Source organism: Triticum urartu, chromosome 7, assembly GCF_003073215.2.
Source record: "Triticum urartu cultivar G1812 chromosome 7, Tu2.1, whole genome shotgun sequence".
Taxonomy (NCBI): domain Eukaryota; kingdom Viridiplantae; phylum Streptophyta; class Magnoliopsida; order Poales; family Poaceae; genus Triticum; species Triticum urartu.
The window spans coordinates 88,582,535-88,609,220 of NC_053028.1; the positions used below are offsets into that span (position 1 = coordinate 88,582,535).

The following is a 26,686-nucleotide window of genomic DNA, read 5'->3' on the forward strand; positions in this document are numbered from 1 at the left end:
ATATAGATTATGTATAAAATGGGCAAGGAATCAAACATTGCAAATATGCTCAAGTATTGAATTTTGGGAAGAAAGAAAAGATTAACAGGAAATTAAAGGAAAGGGGAGCAGATCTTCAGCCTAGCGCTGTATTTCTATGCAGTGCACCTTCCTTGGGCCTGGCCCGGTTGATCTATGCGTAGACAAAAATAAAAGAGGAATGGGGCTAGCCCATTAGAGCCGCAACACACAGGGGAGAAAATCCCCACTCAAAAGGAAAAAGGGGCAGGGGTATTCGAACCCCTCACCGCCTGGATAGGATACAGTGGCGCTGGCCACTGGGCTGTTGTGCGTTGGCTCGACAGGAAATAGGAATCGAGCGAGTTAAGGTATCCCCCCTTGCTACTGAACATGACACTGAACTTAGATTCAGAACTGCAGTCGACGGCAGCAAGCTGAAGAAAAGGAGGCGCTCTCGGCCGTTGTCGTGTGCAGCTACATGCGCGCGCTGGCAGAGCTGGAGCATGCGCTGCGCAGGGGCTGGCCACGCCCTAGCCAGAACGTCGACCGGCAACGCGGCTACGGTCTACTGTCAGCGGCGGTCGAATTGAACGGGAAGCAATAGGAGGGGGAGAGAGGGAACGGCACGGCCATGGGGCTGCTCGTGCTCACCGAGAGGGGTGCTGGAGCGTGCGCGGCACACTGAACGACAGCACCCGGCCGCGACGACTACCGCCGGCTGCACCTACTCTCCATGGCGGATTTGAACAGGGGAAACAGGACGGGAAGGAGGAGAGGGCACGAGGCCACGAGGCGGATTGAGCTTACAGAGGGGATGGCGAGGGCGACCGCGACGCACGTGTCGGCCAGCCGAGGAGACGAGGGCGCCGGCGAGGACGACCCAGCCGCAGCGGAGGAGGAAAGGGTCATCGCGGTTGAATTCCGCAGCTGCAGACGATTTCGAGGGCGAGGCGGATGTAGAAGGCGGAGAGGAGGCTCCCTATAGACCCCCCGTTCGACGGGGAAGACTGGCGGCGGCGATTTCGCCCGCGGCATCTCTCTATTCCGTCGATCTTCAGGGAAAATGGAGGCGGATTTCAGAGAAGAAGAGGGGCTTGCGAAGGAAGAAAGGAGGTTTGCGTGGAGGAGGGGAAGATGGGCAGGTGCTGGAGATAAGGCTGATGCCGTGGAGGAGGGAAAAAGGTGGGCGCGGCTGGGGGCACGCCGGCTGCGTGCTGCGCTGCTTTCACCACGCGAGGGGAAACTTTGTTTTTAATAGAGGTAGAAGAAGGGAGATAAAACATGAAGGGGTACGGTGGGGAGTGGGCTGGGCCTGGAGAAAAAGAGAGAGGAGAGGTAAAAGAGCAGGAAAAGGAGGCTGGGTCCAGGAGAAAAGAAAGGAGTTCTCTGCCTCTGCTAGTTTTTAAATAAAATAGCAGAAGAGGAAAAGGAATTTTAGAAAAAGATATGAATCCCCAATAATAATAATAAAATATGATTGGGGATCCATGAATTAGTTGTGATTTAATAAAATTGGTTTGGACCAATTTGGTTAAACTAAAATCACAAATGTTGGAATTAAATTCAAAGGGCATTTGAACTGCACTAGAATTTAAATGGCACTGGAATTTGAGTTGAATATTTTTTAAATGCTTTACAAAGCAAATTGAAACAATGTGCCAAGTATTAGAATTAGGGAAGGCTCCAAGCAACATAGAAAAAGATTTGAATGTTTCTTGAGCCACAGTTGGAAAATTTGAAAATGAATTCAAATGGAACTGAAAAATTGCTATGACAATTTTTCACCACATGAAATATTGAAATACATCACCATGCCAAGTTTGAGAATTAGGGGAGAAAGTAAAATTGCATGATGAATATTATTTTATTGCATGTGTGCTGTTACATCCGCGATGGTGCGCGGCTTCTTGCAGCCGAGCTTGTGGACCAGGGACTCATAGTTGGTCCCAGAGATGAAGGCCCCGACCACGTCGGAGTCATCCACTCCTGGAAGCTCGTTGCACTTCTTAGAGAAGCGCTTGCTGTAGTCGCGGAGGGTTTCCCCGGTCCACTGCCTGCAGCTCTTTAGGTCCCAAGAATTGCCAGGCCGGGTGTAGGTACCCTGGAAGTTGCCTACGAAGATGGAGCGGAGGTCCGCCCAATCCCGAATGCAACCTCGTGGCAGATACTCGAGCCATGCACGCGCCGAGTCGGCCAGGAAAATGGGAAGGTATTGAATGATGAAGAAGTCATCATCCGCACCCCCGACTCGGCAGGCGAGGTAGTAGTCCTCCAGCCATACGCTGGGGTTTGTGTCACCAGAGTACTTGGTGATGTGGGTAGGAGCCCGGAAATGAGGTGGGAATAGAGCTCCCCTGATGGTCCGGTCGAACGCACGAGGTCCGGGAATGTCCGGGCTCGAGCTCCGGTCGCTGTCGTCAGAGTTGTAACGACGGCGACAGGCTCTGGGCCGGCCGCGGCTTGGAGAGTAGGCCTCCATCACCGCACGGTCGGGCACGCGGTGCCTTGCCTCAAGAGTGAGGCGTGCGTCCCGGCGGGGTCCGAGACGTCCTTGCAACGCCGAGGTGGGGCGCTACTGTTTGTTGTGTGTCTGGGGTTTGGGTGGCGAGACCTTCCCTGGTCTTGCCTCCACCGCGCCGGCTGGCGCTGCGGGTGTGAGAGGCGCTAAAGCATCCTGGCCCCTAAGGGCCGCAGAGCTTTGCGCTTGCTGGACCACGGCCTCCTCGAGGAGCCCCTGGAGGTTGCGCCTGAGGCGCTGTTCCTCAGGGTTGGGGGTTTCTGGCATGGTTCGTAGAACCATGGCCGTGGCAGCAATGTTCTGGCTCGCGCGGGGAAAGAGCCGGAGCTCGCCCGCAGGAGCGTCGTCGTCGGTGGTGGCCAGAGGCATCACCGTGGTGTGCGCCGCCGGCAATAACGGCCCCAAGCTGGCGTCCGTCGTCAACGACGCACCGTGGTTGATCACCGTCGCTGCCAGCTCCGTGGACCGGAGGCTCCCGGCGGAGGTGCAGCTTGGCGAGGGCGTCACCATCGCCGGCGAGGCGATTAACCAGGTGACAACGAACTCGAGCACGAAGATGCCAATGTACCCCGTCCTCTACTCCGAGGAGCGGCGCAACTGCGTCTACCGTGGCGAGGAAATTAAAGCCGTCTATGGCAAGATCGTGGTCTGCGAGACCGTCGACAACCTTCTCCCCTACAGCACGTCGGAGAAGTCCATCCTCCATGACATAAAGAGCGCCGGCGCCGCCGGCGTTGTGCTGATCAACACCAAGGCCGACGGCTACACCATCGTCCTCTACGACTACGGCTCCGACGTGGTCCAGGTGACCGCTGCCGACGGAGTCAAAGTCACCAGGTAGTCGCCGTCGAACTCGGTGACGACCCTCGCCGTCAGGTTCAAGCACAAGACGGTGCTCGGCGTCCGCCCGTCTCCGACCGTGGCGTCGTTATCGTCCCATGGTCCAAGCACCATCACCCCGAGCGTGCTGAAGCCGGACGTCTTGGCTCCGGGGCTCAACATCCTCGCCGCGTACCCGCCCAAGACCCTTCTCGGAGCCGGGCCCTTCGACGTCCTGTCCGGCACGTCCATGTCCACGCCGCACATCGCTGGCGTCGGCCATCAAGAGCGCGCACCCCGGCTGGTTGCCGGCCGCCATCAAGTCGGCCATCATGACGACCTCCGACGCCGTCGACAAGGACGGCGACCCGATCTTGGACGAGCAGCGTATGAAGGCCAACGCGTACGCGACCGGCGCCGGTCATGTCAACCCCGGCAGGGCCGCCGATCCCGGCCTCGTTTACGACATCGACGACGCGGACTACGCCAGCTACATCTGCACGTTCCTGGGCGAGGCCGCGCTGGCGGTCGTCGCGCGCAACTCGAGCCTGAGCTGCACGAAGCTGCCCAGGACGGCGGAGGCGCAGCTGAACTACCCGACGATCAAGGTGTCGTTGCAGCCGACGGCGTTCACGGTGAAGCGGACGGTGATGAACGTGGGGCCGCCGGGCTCGACGTACACGGCGAAGGTGGACGCGGTGTGCGTGTCACCCGCGGGACGATGATGTTCACCGCAGGGGCGGACCCCCCCCCCCCCCCCCCTCAATTTTTTTCAAGAGTATGCAAAATGCGTACCATAGCTTTATAGAAGACGACTACCACTCGCTGCGAACAACGAGCGTAGCACCAACTCCACACCCGGCTAGTCCGAAGACAGCCACCAACGACAACACAACTACAAAGCAAAAAAGCTAGCCCAAAAACGAAAAACCTCGCCGCGTCTCGACCGACGCCAGTCACCTCCAAAGAACAGCAGCTCCCGCCAAGCTTCCCTTGTTGACGCACCATCCCCCCATAATGCCTAAAGGAGGTGGCAAGAGGATGGCGGGACTCGATCCGACCCGACGAAGGCACCGTCTTGGATTCACCAACGATGACCATACATTGCGCCGGAGAAAAACGATCATGGGCAGCGGCGAACACCGAAGGAGCGCATTATAGGACCTCCATGCCATGTCTCCCGACACGATGCTCCCAACAGAGGGACAACGTCGAAGACGCCGCCATCGTGCCAAACCTGCACCGATTTAAGGCTTTCGCCCAAAGACAACTTCCAACACCAAGAAAGCGAGGGACATGGCGACACACTCGGCGACGCCTCCAAGGAGGGAACGACACCCACGGGCGCCATCGTCGCCGGCCCGCCCAAAACTGGACATGATTTTCATATGTAATGTCGCGCATCTCCACAACTCCGAGGTTTGGGGCAGCCCCGTCGATGATGCCTCACACCGTCGTCCCCGCAGCAACTTGCCGTCGCAGCTGCGAAGCCGTGGTCTTTCCACACCTGCACTGCCGAGAGAGCGAACCCCAACAGACACCATCAACCTAGGCGAGGAGCTGCAGCCTCCTACCACGCCGTGCAAGGGCCAGGACCACCACGACGGCCTTCACCCGCACTAGGGGACTGCCGCGCGATGGAACCAACCCCACAGGCCCAGATCGAAACGGATCTGGATCTGGCCCGCACCTCCATCCACCGCTCCGGCGCCAACACCTCCGGGGGCATCACCGCACGCCCACAGCATGGAGACGGCCGACCGCCCGCTGCCCGCCAGGATCTCCTTCTTGGCAGGGCCTCCTTGGCGCCGCCACCTCCATGGTAGAGTGCTTGCGCCGCCGCCACCCACCAGCCCAGTGCACCGCCCTCCTCCTTCTCCTCCCCTCTGCAGCCTCCTCACCTGGCTCCTGCGTACCATCGCGCCACCGCGCTCTCCGCCGTGCTCCGGCGACCAGCAACGAGATCCACGCCACCAGCCACCCCACCTCCAAGGCTGGCCCCGGGGAAGACCCGCTCCGTGCGAAGGGGCCCGTCGTGGGGGCGTCGCCAGCACCCGCCGCCTTCGACGGCCGGGCGCGGCCGCCACCGTCGGCGCCGGCGGCGGCAGCGGCCAGGGGAGGAAATCCGGCGGCTTTCTCGTTTAGGGATTTGGGGGCCTCCGGAGCCGCACGCGTGTGCGACCCGGGAGGCAAATGCAGTCACGTGCGTCAGGCGGAAATCCCCCCCCCCTCAATTTTTAAAACCCTCTTATACTATACTGCATAATATATAGAAAAAACTATTTGGGGGGGGGGGGGGGGCAAGCCCACATCCCATCCGGCCTATCAGCCCCAGCAGGTAGGCCTGATCCCTCACCACCCGGCCCACCCTGGATTAACTCCTCCCCCTGCCCATTACTGTGCCGCCCCACACCAGGCCAGTACGCCTCCACGCTCCAGAGAACGCGACTGGCACTGGCCGACTGCGTTGCGCTGCCGCCGCCCCTGGCCTTTCCTTCGCCGGCTTGCCACCCTCCCCCGCCCTCTGGCCTCCAACACGGTGCACGGTAGCTCGCCCCTTCCGGATCCAAGCCGCCACAGGCCGCAGCTCCGACTCCGAGTGGACCCGGCGGCCCCCAGCCTCGCCGTGCTTGCTGCTCTGTGCTCTCAGTGTGGCGGCCCGTCGTCCCTGCCCTGCCCGGCTTCCCCTTTCCCCGGTCCCTGTTTACAGCGCCGGCGTCGCTGCGTGGCCCCTGCCCCCTGCCCAGACTGGCTGTCCCGAGCCGAGCTCCAGTTTAGTGTTTCATAAATTCATACTTTGATGTTTCATAATTTTATTCTTGCACAAATTGATTGATTCATTGCTATAACAAATTGATTGATTCACTGCTTGCCTCGATTTGATTTGTACAGATCAATGAGAAGGGTTTTTTAACCTATTTCAAGAGGCTCTGCCACTAGTGGTGGCGATAACAATGTTAGTTGCAGATCCGGCGCTAAGAAAATCAATTGAGAAATATGATAGGAATGTTCATGATCAAGTGAGAAGAGCATATATATATTTTGAATGGTGCTTGCCAACCAAAAGGTTTATCTTTTTCACATGTTGTCTTTCCTTTAGTCTATAAACTAATTGAGTTGGCCTTGTTATTGCCTGTGTCAACGGCAAGTGTTATTATTCGACGATTTCAAAATCTCAAGTCTCTTGATGATGAGATTATTATTCCACGATTTCAAAATCTCAAAACTAGAAGAATGCAATTGTCTCGGCCGACAAGAACAGGAGTGACAACTTAGTGGTACACTTGCTTCTTTACCATATATTTTCTCCTTTCAATTTCTACCTTGTATTGATGCTAATCTAATATACAATTTTTTTCTAACAACAGATTGGATTCCTATTTGTGACTTATTGGACTGGCTTGGTGCGGCTCAATGACTTTCCAATATGATACATGGTACTGTAATACAACTCTCACGCTATTATTATTCAACTATTTTTTTCTTGCGGTCTTGCTTGATTGTTGTTGTTTGCGGTCTCGCCCCCCCTGCAATTTGTTGCTGCGTCCGCAACTGGTTCACCGAGGCCGGGGAGAAGAGGACGTTCAGCGTGTCGGTGAGCGGCCACGGCAGCGATGTGTTACAAGGCAGGACCGTAGCCGTAGCTAGCCTCTGGGGCACACTCTGCTCATGCGCCACCGCCTTGGCCCAATGCATCACTATCTGGAAGAAGAAGGGCGGAAACAGAGCATGTCAGAAATCTAGGCAGGGCACCAAATTGGCAAGGTTCTTTCTTTGACACAAACATGCCCCATTACCTTCTTGAGCTCTCGGATCACCTTCTCCCTCCTCTTCTCATCCTCTGGCGACGGGATGGCCCCCTCATCCTTCAAGAGCTGTATCGTGGTGTAGAAGAAAAAAGCACACAAATTACTCGAAAGAAGGTGGCAGGAAAATGTGAGCAAGATTGAACATCTCCGGTTCCGGGGGCTGACCTGCAAGAGGGAACAGCTGCGGCGGCGATCCACCTCGGCAACGAAAGTGGGGTGGGGGTGGAGTTGGAGGACGATCGGTCCTCGCGGAGGAAGGAGAGGGTACCCCGCAGGCAGCGGCGGAAGCAAGAAGGGTAGGGTTTGGGGCTCCGGGTTGCCGGAGGGGGCGAGGAGGCCCGCAGGTGGCAGTGCAGGGGAGGGCCACAAGGGGAGGGGCGCGACGGCTGCCATATCAGGTATGGCGGGCGCGCGCGTCGCCTGCGATGGCCACGGAGGAAGGCGGGGCGGGGGTACTCCCGCCAGGCCCTTGTCTTGGGAGATTGGTGGCGGTGGGTATGCTGGTATGGGCGAGGGAGGGGAGGGGAACCGACGAGGGCGAGGCGGCGGTTATATACGTCGGCGGTTGATCTGGCGCCCCCGTGTTCGTTCGTTGATCTCCTCCTCTTTCCTGCGGTGCGACGCCGCGGCGGAGGGATGCAAACGAGATATTGCCTCTCGCAAAAGTTTTAGATTCCTCAACATATTTTATTTTACATATTTCTCTGACATGCATAGATTGGAGGCAGGTGTTTAAGTTGGAAAATTTGCGTATATAAATAGTGCTGGAATAGTACTTTTGAATGAAAAGTTGTGAAGAAAATTACCATATTAGGTCGCGTGCATAGAGAGAAGACGCGACTCGATGTGACGGGTGAATAGTTTCATATGACGGATGAATAGTGGCCATTTGCCAATCTAAACATGCTAAGCTATTTCTCTCTCTTCCTCTCCAGGGCGGGCCTACTTGTATTCATGGGCATTCAATTGAATACCTATTACTTTTGGCAAACAAAATTATATATATAGTGTATAATATACATATGTATTCAAAAAATAGAAAATGGCATCTCAAAATAGGCTTTCCGGTCTTTCTCTCCGTCTCCGTCCGTGCGCCAAAAACGATCTAGCCCACTTCCCCTCCCTTCCCAAAGGCCCAGAAACGGCCCAGATTCTAGCCCACACCCCCTCCCACCAATAAAGCACTCTTTTTTTCTCGCAAAAAATATTTCTTTTATATCATATACAAAGTGAAATTGTTCAAACATCCTTTTGTAGCCTCATTTTCTAGTGTGGATAATAATAATCCAAGAGTATGTACTTTATTTCTTAGGTTGGACTGTACCCACCACCATGAGCGCCAAGGGCATTCCATAAGAGTTCACATTTCATAAGACTGTGTTTCATGGATATACTTGTCTCGATTTCACAAATAATGAAAGGAAATATGTACTTGGCTGGATTTCATATTATGTATTGAGTGAATTATGCCGTGGGTTCTTAAACTTTTTCCCACTTCTCATCTGGGTCAATGAACTTTTCCCACTTCTCACCTAGGTCCACAGCAGGCCACATAGGACTCTGCTGTCTACGTGGCCGCTGATGTGGCACCACGTGCTCTCTCTTTTTTATTTTCATAAAATGTCGAAAGTTTTAAAAAATTGTATAAAATCATAGAAAAATTATAAAAAAGAAAAATCAGGTTTTTATACTACACATGAATAGATCTATGCAATAGATATATAATATGACATGCTTTAGTTTAAAATTGCATAGTACAACGCGGACGCTCACAACATGCACGCACACTCACCTCTATGAACACATGTACGCAAACCCTACCCCTATGAGCACCTCCGAAGAACTGAGCACCCGACAGATATGGAGATTCCCGAAGTCATCATTGGCGCCTCGTTGTCGACGGGAACCACTTAACGCATAACGCCGGTAAATCCTGAAAAAAATCCTAAAAAAAGGTGCGAGCACCAGGATTTGAACTCTGATGAGTAGCGTCTCACTGGACCATCCTACCATTGGACTACAAGCCAATTCGCAACAAAGAGAAGAGATTACGTAGAGATTTAGGCCCGTCAACCGGCCCATCATTACAAAGTAAAGGCCCAGCGCTAAAGAAAAGTCGAAGCCCACACAACCTATACATGCTCTCTCCTATTACAAATACTAGCTAAATACCCGTGCGTTGCTACGGGAGCCAATATGTCACAACCAAAATTATAATGAAAAAACATGATGCGCTGAGATCACCAAAACATTTACTCGATCTTAATTAGAAACATTATATTTTGAGCAATATTAAGATAAATAAGCATCAATTTCACATATCAGTGTCAAAGCAAGCATGAATCAAGGGTAGTAAACACAAAGTTCAAACTAAAGGAAGCAAGTTCACATTATGATAGCCAAGTTTACCACAATTCCTATTTCAAATTATTTCCTATGATGTGGCTACAATACCCCCATATACTTGCAGGAATCATAAACCATAGGGGATTCCTGTCGCCGTACGTCATTGATTCCCGTCATATGTCATATAGGGGATTCCTCCATAATGTGCGTTCATTCCATGCATGAGTCAAATATATATACTCCCTCCGTCCCACAATATAAGATGTTTTTGCAAGCTAAATAGCTTGCAAAAATGTCTTATATTGTGGGACGGAGGGAGTAAATATCTAAGTTCTGTATTAAAATGTTTTCTCACAACGACAAACAGATTGTAGCAGTTCAAATTAAAATGGCAACTTTTTGTCCTCTTTAACCAATCCATTCTCCCATATAAACATGAAGGAAGTAATAATGCATTATGATCACACTACTTCTTGTCCATTTAGAAAGAAAGTCAATACTTCCTCCACAACAAACTCAAGATAGTAGGATGAAGAAAACAGTACTGGATTCCTAAACCAGTGTGTCAAATTCTCAGACAAATTACTTGGCATTTAGATGTTTATTTTCTCAATCCATACTTCAAACCTTACATATGCTAGCAACCAAGATTTCTTAAAATTAGAACCTCCCCATGGTCCGGCTCCTGCAGAGTACCGGCTCACCTCGTCGTTCTCGTGTTCTTTGTCTGCTGAGGTGGCATCAACTCTATGATGCCCTTCTCCAAGCTCCCTTTCTCATCACAGTCAGCCTAAGATTTTTTTTGAAAAGAACCTTGTTGTTTATAGATGACAACAACAGCAACAATATTTAGAGACACATGACCAACACTAAAGAACTTCGTAAGAGCTACTTGTTTTATGTGTGTATATAAGCTCCCACATTTTTCTACAAGTTAGAAAAAAAAGATACTCCGTCCGATTTATAATAATTGTTGTACTAAAGCAGCGTCAATTATTATGGACCGGAGGGAGTGGTTAGTTTCTTTTTTCAGTTTGCAAGACATAAGATTATATAAAACCCGTTATTATCGCTACTTTGTTTTTCTCTCCGAGCAAGAATACATAGATGGAAGAAAATATATCTGCGTATTATAATTAAAATTTATTTTATGTCCCAAAAAGAATATGCATAAATGTGAAAGGAATATAGCTTACAGTAATATGTGTGATCCTTGTTCCATCTACATAGTTAAGAGGAGAAACAATGAATACACCTATAAATTTGATCGCATAATAATTCTGCAGTGCAAGATAATCAAAGAGGATAATACACAGTGAGACTGACAATCATAATATTGAAAAGAATTACCTATAAATACACAGTGAGACTGACAATCATAGTATTTGATTGAGCCATGAAACATCAACCTTTTTATTTGATTCTACATCAAATAAGAAATATTTGAACTCATGTGCTGCATAATAGGCAAAAGACTTCCTGGAAATACAAACAGAGTGGAAGAACAATAGACCAATCCTTCGTTCCCAATAAAGAACTGTAGTCTGCAGGTAATTAAGCTATAAGTTAATTGCTTCAGGATTCAATAAGCGACATGTGGTGAAATTACCCGTGTTGTGCCTTGTGGAGATGTACAGAATACTACGAACACGATTCAAACGATGGACGGCCAATTGTCATCAGCGTGATGTGGCTTTGTGCTTTTGAAGACAGGCCACAACTCTGAAGATTGGAGAAAAGGAATCAGAAGGGGTGTGGCCTCCATGCAGTTCCGGTGACGGCGTGCTTGCAGTTGCAAGCTATAGACTGAATGTAGCTTAGAGTTTACCATGGCCGTGACGAACGTCACTCGGCTGACTCCGATCTGCCCCTCCGACCCCGCCACAACAATTGACGGCTTGCTCCTCCCTCCAAGAACCCCATGTACCAGCTCCCCGCCTCACCATGCGTTTGCTACCCCATCCTCAGCTACGACAGAGGACAGAGTTGGCTGCTCGTGGCCACCACCGATTTTGGGGTTCGGGGACGAGCAGATCCGGCAGGATTTCCCGGCGTTGGGGGCGGGGAGCATGCGTCCAGTAGGACATCATAAGGGAGAGGAGCGCGACTCCAGCATGGCGATGTCTGCTGGGAAGCACGACCAGATCGACGAAAGGCTCCGCGCAAGGTAGGGATGATGGTCGTCTAGCCAAGCCGCTGTATGCAAGTCTCGCGGATCACCAGTCTTGGTTCCCACCGATGGCTCCGATGAGAGGTCAAGTGGAGCTGGGCCATGGGCCTCGGTGAGGGCGCCGTTGTAGGGTTGCCGAGTTCCCTGACCGCCGTGGAAGCTGTCTCCAAGCAAGGGGATAGAGGGCGGAGGGGGGGCAGGGGCGCCGGTAGGTGCTCGTCGCCTTTGCCAAGTCGAGCCATGAAGCAGAGAAGGCCGCCGGTGGCGATTTCTCTCGCGAGAGGATTGGGGACGAGGGATTGTGGGGTTAATGGGAGATGAGGTGTGCGGTCGTGGGCTGTTTCCTTTCTTTTCCTTTTTTTCTCTTTTTATCGAGCGGCGAGGCATCGCGGCTTTCCTCATATTTCTGCAAGAAAAAAAAATCTGCATGCGTGCGATGGGAGGGGGATCGAGCGAGGTCGAACCATCACGACGTTCGATCCCCCTTTAATAGTAGAGACTAACCCTTACTCTGCCTAACCCTTATCCTCCTCGTGCTCCTCATCCTTATGGCCGCCGCCGGCTGGTCCTCCCTCCCCGCGGATCTCCTCAAGGAGGTCTCTGGTCGGCTGTCCTCCGACGCCGATCTCCTTCACATCCACCAGGTCTGCCCCCACTGGCGAGCTTCCACCTCTCTCCCAGCCGCCTGCCGCCCATGGGTCGTTGCTGTCCGCGCTCTGCAGGCCTGGACAGCCGATCGGATACCAATCGGCGACTACTCATTCCGCCTCCCTCGTCGCGGTGCGCAGAGGGTGCAAGTCGGTGCTCCTCCGGCCGGCTTCCCTTACTGCTGCGGCACGTCCCAGGGTTGCCTCGCCTTGGTCGACAGCGACCGATCCCCAACGCGGCTCGTGCTGTGGGAACCTCTCTCCAATATGAAGATCTCTATCCCATGTCCGAGCCCTCTCACCCGGATCTTTGTCTCCGATGATCCGCTCATATCGTCCAACTGGTTTGCGATTGCTACGCAGCCCAAGGGTAGTATGGGACGGAAGACGCTCCTCTGGCGCCCTGGAGATGCCGACTGGACCATGATGTATGAGCGAGGTACACTCGAAATTGATTCCATCGCATTCCTGCAAGGAAAAGCATACTACATCGATGTAGCGAATACCATTATTTTCTGTGATCTCAACGGAACTGATCCTTCTCCCAAGTGTACTCGGATGTGCAGGATTCGCTCCGAATAAGCTCTGCAAGTGTGACAGGTTTCATCCTGTGCGTGGGGTCCACCTGGTAGCCTGCAACGGCGAGCTGTTGCTTGTGGTGTTGCGTTTGGGAAGCCATCCATCGCCGGCTGAAGTTTACAAGCCAGAGTGGATGCCGGACCGGCAAGTGGAGCTCCACGAGAGGGTGATGGACCTTGGTGACTACTCGTTGTTTGTGGGTCGAGGGGACACTTTTTCCCTCTCTGCAAAGGAGTTTCCTTCGATCAAGAGGAATTGTGTTTACTACGCAGATTATAGACATCACAACCAAAAGTATTGGATATCTGTGTTCCATTTGGGATCTGATGTTATGGAAGAAATCCTTTACCCAGAGGAGCTCAAGCATGACACAACCAACTGGACACCATATGCCTGGTTTTGTCTTAGGGGACCCTTAAGAAGCAATGTGTTGGAAGCTTGCCTTCATGAATAAGATGTTTGTTAGGTGCATGTTAGGCCTTGTCTAGGCTGAGGGAATTTCCTTATGAAATTCCCTTTATAATGCAGGAAGTTCTTCATGAATTTCCTAGTTATGATCTTGCATTGGGGAAAACTCTTGTGACCCCTTCATGATGCTATCAACATTTTTAGACCGTTTGAATGCTTGTTATGTTATATCAATGGAACCCTCTTTCGAGGGTATGTATCAAGTGTCAATAAATGCATTTTCTATATTGCCTAATTTGCTGGTTGTCTTTCAATTCCACATACACGTTGTAGCATCAGTAATATGGACTACATAAGCCAAGTTTTAGCGGGGCTTTAAGTTCTCTTTGTTTTTATTCTCGCGCTTAGATCAACTTTCTGTGGTGATTTGTTTTTAGACCCAAGTGCTTGTTCTGACACCGGGAATCGGTGAAAACTTCAGCACCATCCATCACCTTTTTCAAGTAATTACTAAGCTACCATCTGATATCAAGTGTTATTTTCTACATCCTGCCATCCTTTTTCTATGTCAGGAAGATATATGAATATGGCCCATTGGTTTCCACTTTCATTTCCTATGAAAGTACAGGAGGGCATTGGTCCTTCTGTTGCTAAACTGAGATATGAACAATGATGGAAATTTATTTTATAATTCAGAGGAAGTGAAGAGCAAGTTGTTTCCAGCCAACTCAGAGCAGCACTACCCCATCAGAAGTAGATAAATAATCCTTTACCTTCTTGCTAACCTGTGAACTGTGGTTGACATTGACTGCACATTTCATGAATTATTTTGAGATTTGGTATTTGCATCTTATATGGTGCACCATAGGCTTGTTGTGCAATGGCATTTATTCTAATTCTGAAAATGATCAGGAGTTAAAGCATCAAGTGGATTTTAGCCTGTGGTGCGATGCCATCTGTTTTTCATTAGGACTAAGCCCTTTGTTTGGGCGTTGTACTTAGTAGTTGGGCTGCCTGGTTAATGTGCCATGCTTACCTTTTCGCTCGCCTCAACGTACATTTTGCCAAAAATTTGCAGGTGCCGATACCTCTGCCGCGCCGACGTGGGCCTTTGTCCGCAGTTCGCACTTGTGTTCCCATTAGGATTCCAGTTCTGCCGTTTCTAGACTTGCTTTTACCTTACCTATGCTACAATTGCTGTTTGCAGGGGATGCTTTCTGCCCTATTCTGCCCTTGCTTCGATCGCGCGAAAACCGGCGGCGAAGGATGTCGGCCAACAGGTGCAAGCGAAACCGTGCAGAAGGTCTACTTCTGCACTGCATCTTCTCATATACGCGCACTCCTGTACCCCTTCCTTGACCTTAACCCATTTGTTCATATGACCTAATTTACTTTGCCTCACTGCAGCTGGTGCCGTCCAATTGCTTCCTGAAAATGACTCTATTAACACTGGGATGGGCCATATGTGTTTCGGATTAATGGTGTTGTCCATCACCGTATCGGGTCTTTGCTTCCTGAAAATGGCAGCAGTTCTTCCTATGCCCAGCTGTACATATACGCCACCGCTAATGAGTTGCAAAATAGGCTATCCATCTTCCCTGATACCTCGGCAGCACGGCCTGATCCGGAGATTGTACGTGCACTTATTGCTATGCTAGATGAGCACAATCCTTTGGTCAAAAAATTCAGGATGGCTAGGGACAGGTTGCTATCTCCACTTGCTCCTGAAATCAGCATACGTCTGCGTGTGTCAGTTCTTGCAGTGACATCTATTGCCTGCCATCTTCATCTGAACTTGCTGCCCTTATTGTTGGTGACAGCGATGCTCAAGCCCATTCGTATGACATTGTCGTCGAGACCAGATCCTCCGACTTGAAACAGATATCCCCGCTCCACCCGCTGGTCATGGCGTTGCAATACCCTCTTTTGTTCCCTTATGGAGACATTGGCTATCATACATGCATCAAACTAAACCTTGATGAGGATGATTCATTCGGAGGCCGTACAAATGTCTCCATGCTCGAATATTATTCTTACCATCCGATATTCGTATTCAAGAAAATGCCTGTTCGTATCTGAAACATCAGCATCCGAACCAAAATGGAAATGGAAATTATCCGTATCCGAATTTATTTAACAAATACAAAACAAATATGGTATGAGATTTTGACACAAATATGGATATGGAAATGGATATATCTGTATCCGAATAAGATTATGGGAGGTAATTTTCAAAATTCCAGGCTCAATATTCCAATTATTCAACATAAAAGCCAAATAAATGGTTAAATTTTACTCTTTATATGATTAAACTTAAAAATTATTATGCATTACAATATTATTTATTCATAAACCCAATTTCCATTGACTTATGGTATGCCACAAGTTGATTATTTAATGTCACATAGCTATTCACTAATTTACTTAAGCAATATGTTGATATTATTCATATCCGTTCCGATTCAAGTAAATGTCCGTTACATATCCGTATTCGAATAACATCCGAGCCGCATCCGTATTCAACAACATCTGTATTCGCATTCATATTCATTTTGAAAATATGAAAACGGAAGTGGTGAGAGCACTATCCGATCCGCATCCGATTCGTTTCCACCCCTACAGGCCGAACATAGAATTTCTCCCGGAGATGCTCAACCACCACCTGCCCGCATCAACACAGCCAACAAACCCCATCCTGCCGAGGCCAACCCCACACTGGCCGTGGGATCCCACGCCCAGACGCGCGCACCGCCCCCTAGCCGAAGCCGCTTCCACCAAATCCGGGGCCGCCCACGACCCACCATGCCCAGACGCGCGCACCACCCCCTAGCCGAAGCCGCTTCCACCAAATCCGGGGCCGCCGCCCCGACAGCCTTCACCACGCTGCCAGCCACGCCGGGCTAGCAAGCCGGCCAGAACCGCAGCACCAGGCAGCCCTGCTCGCACATCCGCTCCGCGCAGGGGGACCAGAGCCGCCCCTCACGCCAAGCAAATCGCCGCCGCCAACCACCACCACCACACGCTGCTCAACGGAGCCACCGCCGCGAGACCGCCTCACCCCCGCAGCCAGGGTCAGGGAGCTCGGCGCACCGACCACCACCTCCGCTGCACCGGCGCACAACGCATCCGAGCAGCCCTGACGTGGATCCGGGCGCGAGCCCCATGGATCTGGGCGGGACACGAGCAGCCGTGCCACCCCCGAGCGACGGCGCGCCCAGCCGCAATGGCGCCGGCCCCGACCGAGGCCGGCCAGATCCGCCCGATGCCGCCACGCCGCAGCCCCCCTGGCAGCGCCGCCACCGGAGCATCGACCCCGAGCAGGCCACGTCGAAGACCGCCGCGGCGAGTTCCCCTGCTCGCGCGCGCCCGCCAGCCGGCGGAAGAACATGCCCCGCCGCCGCCGGCTCCGCACGGGCTTCGCTCGGCGGAGGCCTCAAGCGACGGCGAGGTTGGGAGGGGATGAGGGGAGGGAGCTGGTGGTACGGCTGTGGTCGCCGCCCGTGTCGCCCCTGGGGAGGGAGCGACGCGAGGGCCGTGTCTGAAACGATTAACATTGTTTACGACGAGGTCTTACAGCATGTTTAGCATGTTGCAGGCCTCCTGCCAGGTCACCCCATGCCGCTGCCTATACTGTTAATGCTGCCTTTGCATGAAACTGTCCTCTGTTGATGAGAGAAGTGCATATTACATCCCTCAACTCTAGCCCTAATCTAATATACAACCTCCAACTCCAAAACCGTCTAATCTGCAACCTCTAACTCTTAAAACCGGCCAAAATTCAAGCCTCCTCTCCCCTTGACCGGTTTTGACCGGGTCTGACCCGTTGACTGATGAACAGTAAATTTGAAAAAAATGGAAAATTCAGAAAAATAAAAATAAAAAAATTTGTAAATTCAAAAAATAGTTGGGAACAAAATTTTAAAAATAATTTCGACTTTTCCACCGTGCGAACAGTAATTCAAAAAAAGTTCGAACTTTTGGAACGAAAATTTTCCCTCGGTCACTGTTCACGCAGTGAAAAAATGATTTTCCTGATTTTTTTACTTATTTGAATACTGTTCATGCTGTTTACAGTAATTCAAAAAACAAATCCCGGTGAATTTTGTTTCCAATTTATTACCTCCGGGTACATGTAAAAAAAACTGAATTTTTAATATTGTTCACCGGTGAAAAGTCGAATTTATTTTTTAAAAATTCTGTTCCCAATTTTTTTTTGAAATACTGTTCATCCGAAGGCAAAAAATCTTTCTAAATTTTTTTTTTTCTGAATTTTCATTTTTTCCGACCTTACTGTTCATCAGTCGATGGGTCAAACCCGGTCAAGGGAAGGGGAGGGTTGAATTTTGGTCGGTTTTAAGAGTTGGAGGTTGCAGATTAGACTGTTTTGGAGTTGGGGGTTGTATATTAGACTAGGGCTAGAGTTGAGGGGTGTAATATGCACTTCTCTCTCTGTTGATTACTTCGTGCTTATAGAAAAAGAACATGCTTTTTTAGTTTACAGCCACATGTTCCATAGTGTTGCCATTGTCCATGCTAGAATTGCCTCTAACGATTGTCATGATTGCAGCTTAGCTAGAACTACATTACGTTCAACAAACTTATAGGACTAGCATGCTGTTGCCTCTTACATTGACAAATTTGAGTGTTGCTTGCTTCTTACTTCCAACCTTTTCGCAGGTCTTCAACGATGCTGCAACGTCCAACGAACACCACATCCTATTTTCCTATGGCAGAAATGTTTTGCCTCATGTGCCCCTCCCGATCTACGGAACAATGCCTCAATGTACATTGGAACGCTAGACTGGTATATACCGTATTATTACAGTTTACCTACACCTCCATTACGTTCAAAAGATATATATAGGACTACCGTCTCTTTGCCTGTTGCATTAACAAATTTCACTGTTGTTTGCTTCTCACTTTTACCCTCTTCACAGGTCTTCAATCAGGCCTGAACGTCCACCGAATACCACGTCGTCTTTTGCTATGCCAGAAATGTTTTGTCCCATCTGCCCTTCCTGCTCTACGGAACACTGCCTCCATGTACATTGGAATGCCAAACAGTCCTTTACCATTACAGATTACCATCTGTACATGTAATCGAACTAAGCACCGCTAGACATCTATGCCACAAACACTGTAAGGAAACCTACCGCAGAATCCCACACTGCTGCACGGCCCCACGCACATCAGATCGTTTCGCCGATGACTTTATTTTCCCATGGCTTATGTGCTGTATGCTTTTCTTGCTGTGTTTTACCCTTCTGTCTATATGCCAACACATGTTTCAGCGCCCCAGGTGGGCATGGGTTCACCGATGACCTTTTTTCCCCACGGCTTATGTGTTGTATGCTTTTCTTCCTGTGTTTCACCCTTCTGTTCATGTGTTTCAGCGCCCCAGATGGGCATGGTTTCACCGATTACTTTATTTCCCCATGGCTTATGTGTTGTACGCTTCTGTTGCTGTGTTTCAGCCTACTGTCCATATGCCAACACATGTTTCTGCGCCTCAGGTGGGCATGGCAGGTACTATTTCGTTCCCACACCTCAGAGAACGGCTTTCCATTTCTCCTGACAGCATGTGCGGTTTAGATAAACTGTTAACACAAAATTCTCTTACAACGCAACTGGTTCTGACTATAAAACTCTGCTGACCAACATGTATACAGCTACCAACGATAATCCCCAGGTTCATTCCTGTAACAAACTCTAGACTACAAAAATGTTCTAAACGAGCCCCCCTGCACTTACCCACCTTACCACGATGAGCCACGTAACCTTTGGCACAGTACATACACTTCCTCTAAACCGAATACACACAACAGTGTACAGTCGTTGCACACATTTTTGAGTGCCATCACAAAGCATGCAACAGCGTAGCATTCATGACAAATAGCCCATGTGCAGAAGCCTACAGCAAAAAATAGGCAGGATCCAACTACTGCGGCCCATGGTTGCAAACAGACCACTACCAAACATATGGGCCGGAATAAGAAAAGGGGAAGGAGGGGCAAACAAAGGCCACCTACCGCACTCCACATCTGCGCACCGACAATCTTCGCTTTACTCCCCCCCCCCCCCCCCCCCCCCCCCCCCCCCCCCACACACACACACAAAAACAACACTGTGCATCGTTCTTTTTCTCCCCATTGTCCACTGCATATCGCTTTCCTCAAAGAATCTCCGGTGAAGGTGCCACGATTCAGTATCTTCCGGGAACAACGCGCTGTCCTACATTCCGGGGCAGCAACCACGAATACGAGCCAAGACCTTGCAGGTAAGACATTCGCATCCGTTTTTTTTTCAACAGCCATTACAACACTAGATCTGTTCCTTCTTATGTAACCTCGCCGACAACGCAACCCCTCCTCCACCACCGACAGCCTCAAACCCCCTTCCCCCCCTCCGCCTGGGACCCACAGACATACACCGACATGGTCCATACACTTCGAGTCGCCGTTTTCCTGCCATGAACAGTTCCCTGTGCACCCACCCCTGCACCACAGTCGCAACATTCGTCTCGACGGCTATAACCTTTCGAATACTTCCACCATGTACACTTCTAATGTTACCAACAATAATGTTCGATGCCGTAAACAGGACTTAAAGAATGGAACTCATTGTTATGCCCTTTGTTCTCTGCAAGATGGGTTATGTCATGCTTAAGGACGTAAACGCAAATTGCCATAATTGGATTGTTAAGGTCAGAACAGTACGGTTCTCCGATTTCATGACCACCAACGTCCCACAAAAGAGAATCAGAATCGATCTTATCATGCTTGATGAACAGGTTTGTGCCACAACCAGCTGCCATGCTTCATAGATATTAACCATAGCAGTATGGCAACATATACCGTTACAGTGACGTTAAAGCTCCACATATTAAAAAAAGGAAGGCAAATACTCCTACCACTACTGTCTACTGACCCATAAATTGACAGGGAACTGCTATGGAAGGACAGGTCCCAGAGAGCTGGCTTCGAAGATTCAAAGGGCAAATTGAGGAAGACAAAATCTACTGTATTAAGCATTTCAGGGTGCAGAATGCAAAGAATATGTTTCGCACTACTGCCCATGACTACATGGCTGTTTTCACACCTTATACAAGATTGCAAGAAATTGTCCCTCACCGTCCGCATTCCCAATGTACGCTTATTCAGCTGTGCCATTCCATATGCTAGAGACAAGGATCAACAACGACCAGCTAACTTCAGGTACTTCGGCAATAACCTGTAAAGCTACAACACCACATACACATTGTCCGTCCACCTTACACAAATGCATGCAAATGACAGCCTATCATGCATTTAGCACTTTAAAATTAACAAGTTACTTTTACTGCAGATGTCGTTGGTATTGTCACTGCCTTCACCCGTTGCGTTGACCAGGTTACACGCAGAGGCGATGTAAAGAAACTCAGAAACGTCTACATCTCTGATGCAAGGTATGTTTTGCTTACATCTTACCCAAACCTTTTTACATGTCCGATGACCTCATCGCTTGCTATAACTGATTGTCACAGGCAGCCAGAATGTCCCTGTCGCGCTTTGGGGTAAACATGCTGAAATGTTTGATGTTGATAGCTTCATATCAGTGCAGCCCGAGGATCCTTTGATCGTCCTATTCTGTGCTATGACATGCCGCAAATATAATGGTTTCCTCCACAACCTACCACAATCCTTTACATAATATTTTACATTATCTACAGCCAAAATAATTACATAACAAAAACAAAAAATAACATGCTTCTCTTCATCCTGCAGACAAACTCTCAATACAGGGTTCTTTAGTGTGTCGCTGGTACCTTAATCCCGATACACCAGAGGCTCATGAACTCAAACAAAGGTAAATGCATATGCAGAAAACAGCATTACCCAACATATGTCGCATCGCTGCTTTAAAACATTAACTTCAGAACCTTTACAGAACGAACCACCCGTTCACTGTCATCATAGCAACTAATTTTTTCCCTTTGTCAACTGCCAACAGATGCTCCGGCAATTCATCTGCTCCCAAGTTCATGACAACACCGACACGAAGATCAGAGCATCATGACGCAACTGTCTCCGAACTGGCTACACTCACTAATCCTCATGAGATGGATGTGAGCATATCTTTCACACTCCAGTTTAATATCCATACGTGTTGCACATCAATTTCCTAAATCATCTCAAACATACTATTTGCAGAAGAAACGCTTTCTCATCACTGCTAAGATTCAAAAGATTCCACGCAACCAACCATGGTGGTACCTAGCATGCACCACTTGCAACAAGAAGGTTTTCCCCAGCGGCAACACATATAGATGCAGTGACACAACTTGCCACTCCACAGAAGCTGTTCCCAAGTAAAAAATCCATTCTCCAAAGCATCTCCACTCCACTCTGCATAAAAACCTACTGAGATGAAGATGTTTTATGCGTATGCAGATACCGTGTCCCTGTCAGGGTTGTTGAGCCCCATATCTCACTTGAAGATGCTACTGCACCTTCGATGGAACTTGCCATATTTGGTCCAAATGCGCAGCGAATTATTGGCCTACCTGTGGACGATCTCATGTCAAGATATGAGGACGCCGAAACATTTATGCCACATATCATAAAGGAACTGTGTGGCAAAATTCTCACTGTTCGTATCAGCCTCTCGGCCATTTCATTTGCAGACTTCGACAACCCACACGTCTCATACCAGGTGGATAACCTCCTCAATGTAATGGGAACTGACAGCGGTAAGGCACATCAGACTCAGATCTCATCCCAGACGACCTGCACTAATTCACTCTTACCTTGCTCTCCTACAGAAGAACCTCAAAATGCAGAAACAGCAGGCCCCAAAGACGACCGTCATGACAACAAAGGCAAAAAAAACTACCAAGGTACACTATCCAACCAAAACCATAAACAGTTACAAAAATACGTTCAAGAAACAAATTATAACCCAAAGACACACGCAACATCGCAGGAAACTGCAGATGCAGAGAACTTCCTCCCTTCACCTGAGCATGAGCACCCAACATCGGTATGTTTCCTCTAATCCAAATATCTTTCATACTACAACTGCCTCTGTCATTCATACGTACAAACAAACACAATATCAAGGATATTTCCCTTACGTTAAATTGTCCGTCCACATGCCCAACAGAAACTGATATGTAAAAAGAACTTTGGTTTTGCGACACCATATGATATATCTGTATTTTCGCAGCTCATTAGCCACCTAGCAACCCCATCGTTCTCACCAACAAGCACGACATTAGCACAGGTACGTTGTATCACTTTGCAAAATAAAACAAAGATAACAAACATATTATTACACCACTCTAGATCAGATAATTACATGCTAATATTCTATCACATGTCTCATCCTCAGATAAGAGAAGCACATGCCATGAACCAAACCAAGCGAAAGGACACCCATTCCACTTCACCGGAAGCAACTGCAGATAAAACGTAAAGTCCCTCCTACCGCTATATGTTAAGCTATACAGGATTAACATCAACATCGCCAGAACATCCGACGTGCAGTTAGTCAAAGTCTTCTGAAGGAACAAAAGTGGATGTTCCGACGCGTTATCACAAATATACGCCGGAACATCCGACGATCCTTTTATCCCGGAAATACACGTTACTGATGTTTTCCTCTGACGATTGTTCCGGCGCACAAACCCTAGTCGTCGGAGCTTCCGACGTTTTTCAGTTTTCGCGCATTTGACTCCAAATCTGTCTCTGTCTAGCAGGGCCCGCTCTTATAAACGTTCTTCTCCAAATCGATCTATTCCACTGTGCGCCGTCGCCCTAGTCTCTCCACGCCGTCGCCGCCGACAGCACTATGTTGCCGACCTCCTCCGTCCTGCGCGCCCTCTCGCTGGCTCCAGCGCCCGTGCGCCACCACCTCGCTGGCCTCCATCTTCCAGCGACGCTCGGAGACCCTTGCCGACTCCAGCGCCCGCGCACCACCACCTCGTCGACGCCGTGCGCCGTCGCCGTGTGCCATCGCCGTGCGGCACCATCGTCGCACCCTCTCGCCGTTAAAGTCGTCGCCAGGACCTGCATTGCTCTCCCACGCATACGAGTCCTCTTCTCCAGCCGCCGAGTTCACTCGTCACTGCCACCGGCAACCTCCTTCACCCAGCGCAGCGACCGACCTCGCCGTGATCCTCCCGTCGTCTGCCTCACCTCCGAAACTTTGTGAGCTACCTTGATTCTTCGGTCCTAGTTTTCTTCACATGATTTCCGGTTGATAAAACTAATAATTCCTTCGGACTATACCTAGTTAATCATAGGGCAAATTTGAACTTAAGGCTAAATTGCTCTAGGGCTAATGTGACCATAGGGTAGAGTTCTTAGGACAAATAGATTTAGGGTTTCATGTCTTAGTCTTGTTCCTAAGAGTGCATCTACTAGGGCTAATCCAAAGAAAATTTGATTAAGGCCAAAATTAATCTCTTAGATTAGCAATACCTAGAGCCCTCTTTTCCTTAGTCCGAAAACATCTCCATGATCTAGGCTTAATTCTTCCAATCTTTCTAGCTCCCTTATCCGGCTCATTGTTTCCCATGTTTCATGCATCGATCTCGTTCTTATTATTTCAATCATAATCCTTACAGAGCGAGATGGCCGGACAAAAGAGGCATGTCAAGGAGATCGTTCAAGAGAAGAAGAAGAAGAAGACAAAGGCCGAGAAAGCGGCCGAGCGTGCCGAGAGAGCGGCAAAGGCGGCCGATGATATTGCCGCCGGTCGTGCTCGTGGATTCCGGATCCATGAGCCTAGCCAGGGGTCAGCCGAGGAGACATAGGAGGCCACTGATGCTCCAGTTACCACTCGCTCGGTTCTTCACACAAGGGGTGGTCATGGGGGCAAGACTGTCCCCACGAAGGCTCGCTCCACTCGTCCCACAGCAGAGGACCGTGCAGAGGACAAGGAGGCTAAAGAAGCTATCAGGAGGATGGACACAGCTGTTCGTGTGGCTGAGGGAGTTCCACTGCAAAGGCTCCCAAGATGAAGAAGCTGAGATGGATGGTGCAGTTACACGAGTGGCAGCCACAACCACGCTCCAGGGATATTGATGACAGGTTCTGGACAATGCTCCGGGCTAGTTTATATCAGACCCACAGGAGCCACTTGCTTTTCGAGCACAGAGTGATGGACTGGGTTGCTCTGAGTGAGGCTGCAGGAGATGTGGATATTAGGAGGCATGTTTCCTATATCCTAGGGCTAGCAGAGTTGCTGGAGACTCCTTTTGACAGGGTGGTCGAGGATTGGGTCAGAGTGTTCTACGCCACTCTATATACTGCTCAGGATAGGATGTCCATCTGGTTCATGTTTGGTGGAGAGCCGTACAGACTCACTCGTCAACAGATTACAGATAGTCTAGGTCTGCAGCTTGGAGAGGTTTCTCTACATCATCCGGTCTATGGCTCAGCAGACCCGCCTCACAGAGCGTTGATTGGAGGACAGGCGCCAACACATGAGCAGATCTCCTTTCTCTTTCGACAGCCGTTCCCTGTGTCCTACCAGAGAGCACCTGATCTGCTTACTCCAGAGGCTTCGGTGGTGCTCAACGCCACCCGGAGGACTATCTTACCCAGGCTTGGGTACGCTGAGGGCTTCACTGGTCTTCAGCAGCAGCTTGTCTATCACCTGATGAGCCACATACAATTTGATGTAGTAGACCTGCTTGTTGCTGAGATGGAGGACTTTACCGTAGATGGTGCAGGAGCTCGGCGTCGACTACCATATGCCCACCTGATCTCACATCTTCTCTTGAGGCTCGGAGGAGAGGACAGTCCCCACAGAGCCTATTATGACAGACCTGAGACCTCCAGGCTGAAGGAATACATGCCAGCAGCTTTGAAGGATTCTCGAAGGGGGCGTCAGGCTCTCAAGGAGTTGATGGAGAGGCTCACACCAGCACAGAGGGCTGCATCTGAGGCAGAGGATGCAATGCTTAGTGAGGTAGAGGCACGACTCTCTGATGAAGTCCACTAGGGTGACCTCTTAGAGTCTGATAGTGAGGAGCTTGAGTACTTACCACCACCACAGGGTGCTCATGACTCAAAGGCAGGGGGATCCACACAGGCTGCAGTCTCTTCTCCTCCACACACAGAGACACCTGTCACAGTCACTGAGACGACGGTCCGGCAGCCCGCAGAGCTCATGTCTGTGCTGGCCACCTTGGCTCAGAACCAGCAGAGCCACAATGAGTTGCTTCTGAAGATGCAGCAGGACTAGGCACAGGAGCGGGCAGAGCAGGTACGAGAGCGTGCTGCAATTGAGCAGAGAGTGATACCGCTTCAGCAGCAGGTCTCTCAGGAGCGCGCTCAGTCTGAGGAGTGCATGATGGGCATGGTCGAGCGGATTGTGCAGCGACAGGACGCTCAGATGGCAGCCATGCAGCAGAGTGTGCAGGCTATGTTTGGCATTCTGTCTCAGCTTCTCACTCAGCCTGACACAACTCTTGCAGGTCTACCAGGAGCTCCACAGGCAACACTCCAGGGCACTCCTCCTGTAGTACCATCTGCCGTATCTTCTATGCCTTTCTCTGGAGTGTCACTTTCTACTCTATTTGGGTCAGTTGTTAGATTCTGAAGCGTGTGTAGAGGAAATTCTTGCATGTGTTCAACGAAAAGTGACACGGGAAATGAATGAAAGCCTCTTGAAGCCATTTACAGATGAAGAGATTTGGGATGCAGTATAGGTGATCTAAAAGCTCCTGGAGCCGATGGTTTCCCTGCTATTTTTTATAAACGGTTCTGGTATTTAATTGGAGACCGCGTGGAGCAAGAAGTGAGGGCGGTTTTGAATGGGGATGATATGCCACAAGGGTGGAATGACACAATTATTGTCCTCATCCCAAAGGTAAGAAATCCTTCAAATTTAAATGATCTCAGACCTATCAGCTTATGTACTGTTTTATATAAAATTGTTTCTAAAGTACTAGCTAATAGGCTGAAAGGTCTGCTGCCACATATTATTTCCCCTTCCCAAAGTGCTTTTGTGCCAGGTCGTCTTATTACAGATAATGTTTTATTAGCCTATGATCTTATCCATTACTTGAATTCCAAGAGGAGGGGGCATCATGGGGTGGCTGCAATAAAGTTAGACATGAGTAAGGCATACGATAGGGTGGAATGGAGTTTCCTACAAAATATGATGCAGAAATTGGGTTTTAATGATCAATGGATATCTTTAATTATGAAATGTGTTTGTATTGTAACCTATCGTATTAAGGGGAAAAGTCGAGAGACTATCAAGCAACCATCTGGTCATGAGAAGATTTTACCGTGTGTTTTGTGTTTATTATGTCAGGATATGAAGATGTCGTTATTGTCTCACAATAAGGGAAATAATATCACTCAAACTATCCGACAATGATCCATTCAGCTGTTGA

General features: G+C 49.7%; 1 protein-coding gene, 1 long non-coding RNA gene and 1 pseudogene across 3 annotated transcripts; 2 read left to right on the plus strand and 1 right to left on the minus strand.

The window, feature by feature from the left end:
• Positions 1-2,798: 2,798 nt before the first annotated feature.
• On the plus strand, positions 2,799-4,062 carry LOC125518453 (annotated as a pseudogene).
• A 5,472-nt stretch (positions 4,063-9,534) lies between these two features.
• On the minus strand, positions 9,535-11,462 carry LOC125524532. Its single transcript, XR_007290803.1, has 3 exons — positions 11,321-11,462; positions 10,689-11,214; positions 9,535-10,282 (listed from the first exon to the last, which is right to left on the minus strand). It is a non-coding gene; the product is annotated as an uncharacterized LOC125524532 (long non-coding RNA).
• Positions 11,463-12,210: 748 nt separating this feature from the next.
• LOC125524530 lies at positions 12,211-15,319 on the plus strand. 2 transcript variants are annotated; one of them, XM_048689574.1, is made up of 3 exons: positions 12,211-12,748; positions 14,504-14,599; positions 14,704-15,319. In XM_048689574.1, the coding sequence occupies exons 1-3, from the start codon at positions 12,211-12,213 to the stop codon at positions 14,952-14,954; spliced, it is 885 nt and encodes a 294-aa protein (XP_048545531.1). In that variant the 3' UTR covers positions 14,955-15,319. The 2 variants fall into 2 exon arrangements, with proteins under 2 accessions (XP_048545531.1, XP_048545530.1); XM_048689573.1 differs by lacking the exons at positions 14,504-14,599; positions 14,704-15,319 and adding an exon at positions 12,876-13,583.
• Positions 15,320-26,686: the final 11,367 nt, after the last annotated feature.

Bases quoted from the DNA above. Each gene is read 5' to 3' on its own strand.
- LOC125524530 (XM_048689573.1), top strand. From the start codon at position 12,211: ATGGCCGCCGCCGGCTGGTCCTCCCTCCCCGCGGATCTCCTCAAGGAG. The intron at 12,749-12,875 runs GTACACTCGAAA...TCGGATGTGCAG, and splicing joins GACCATGATGTATGAGCGAG to GATTCGCTCCGAATAAGCTC.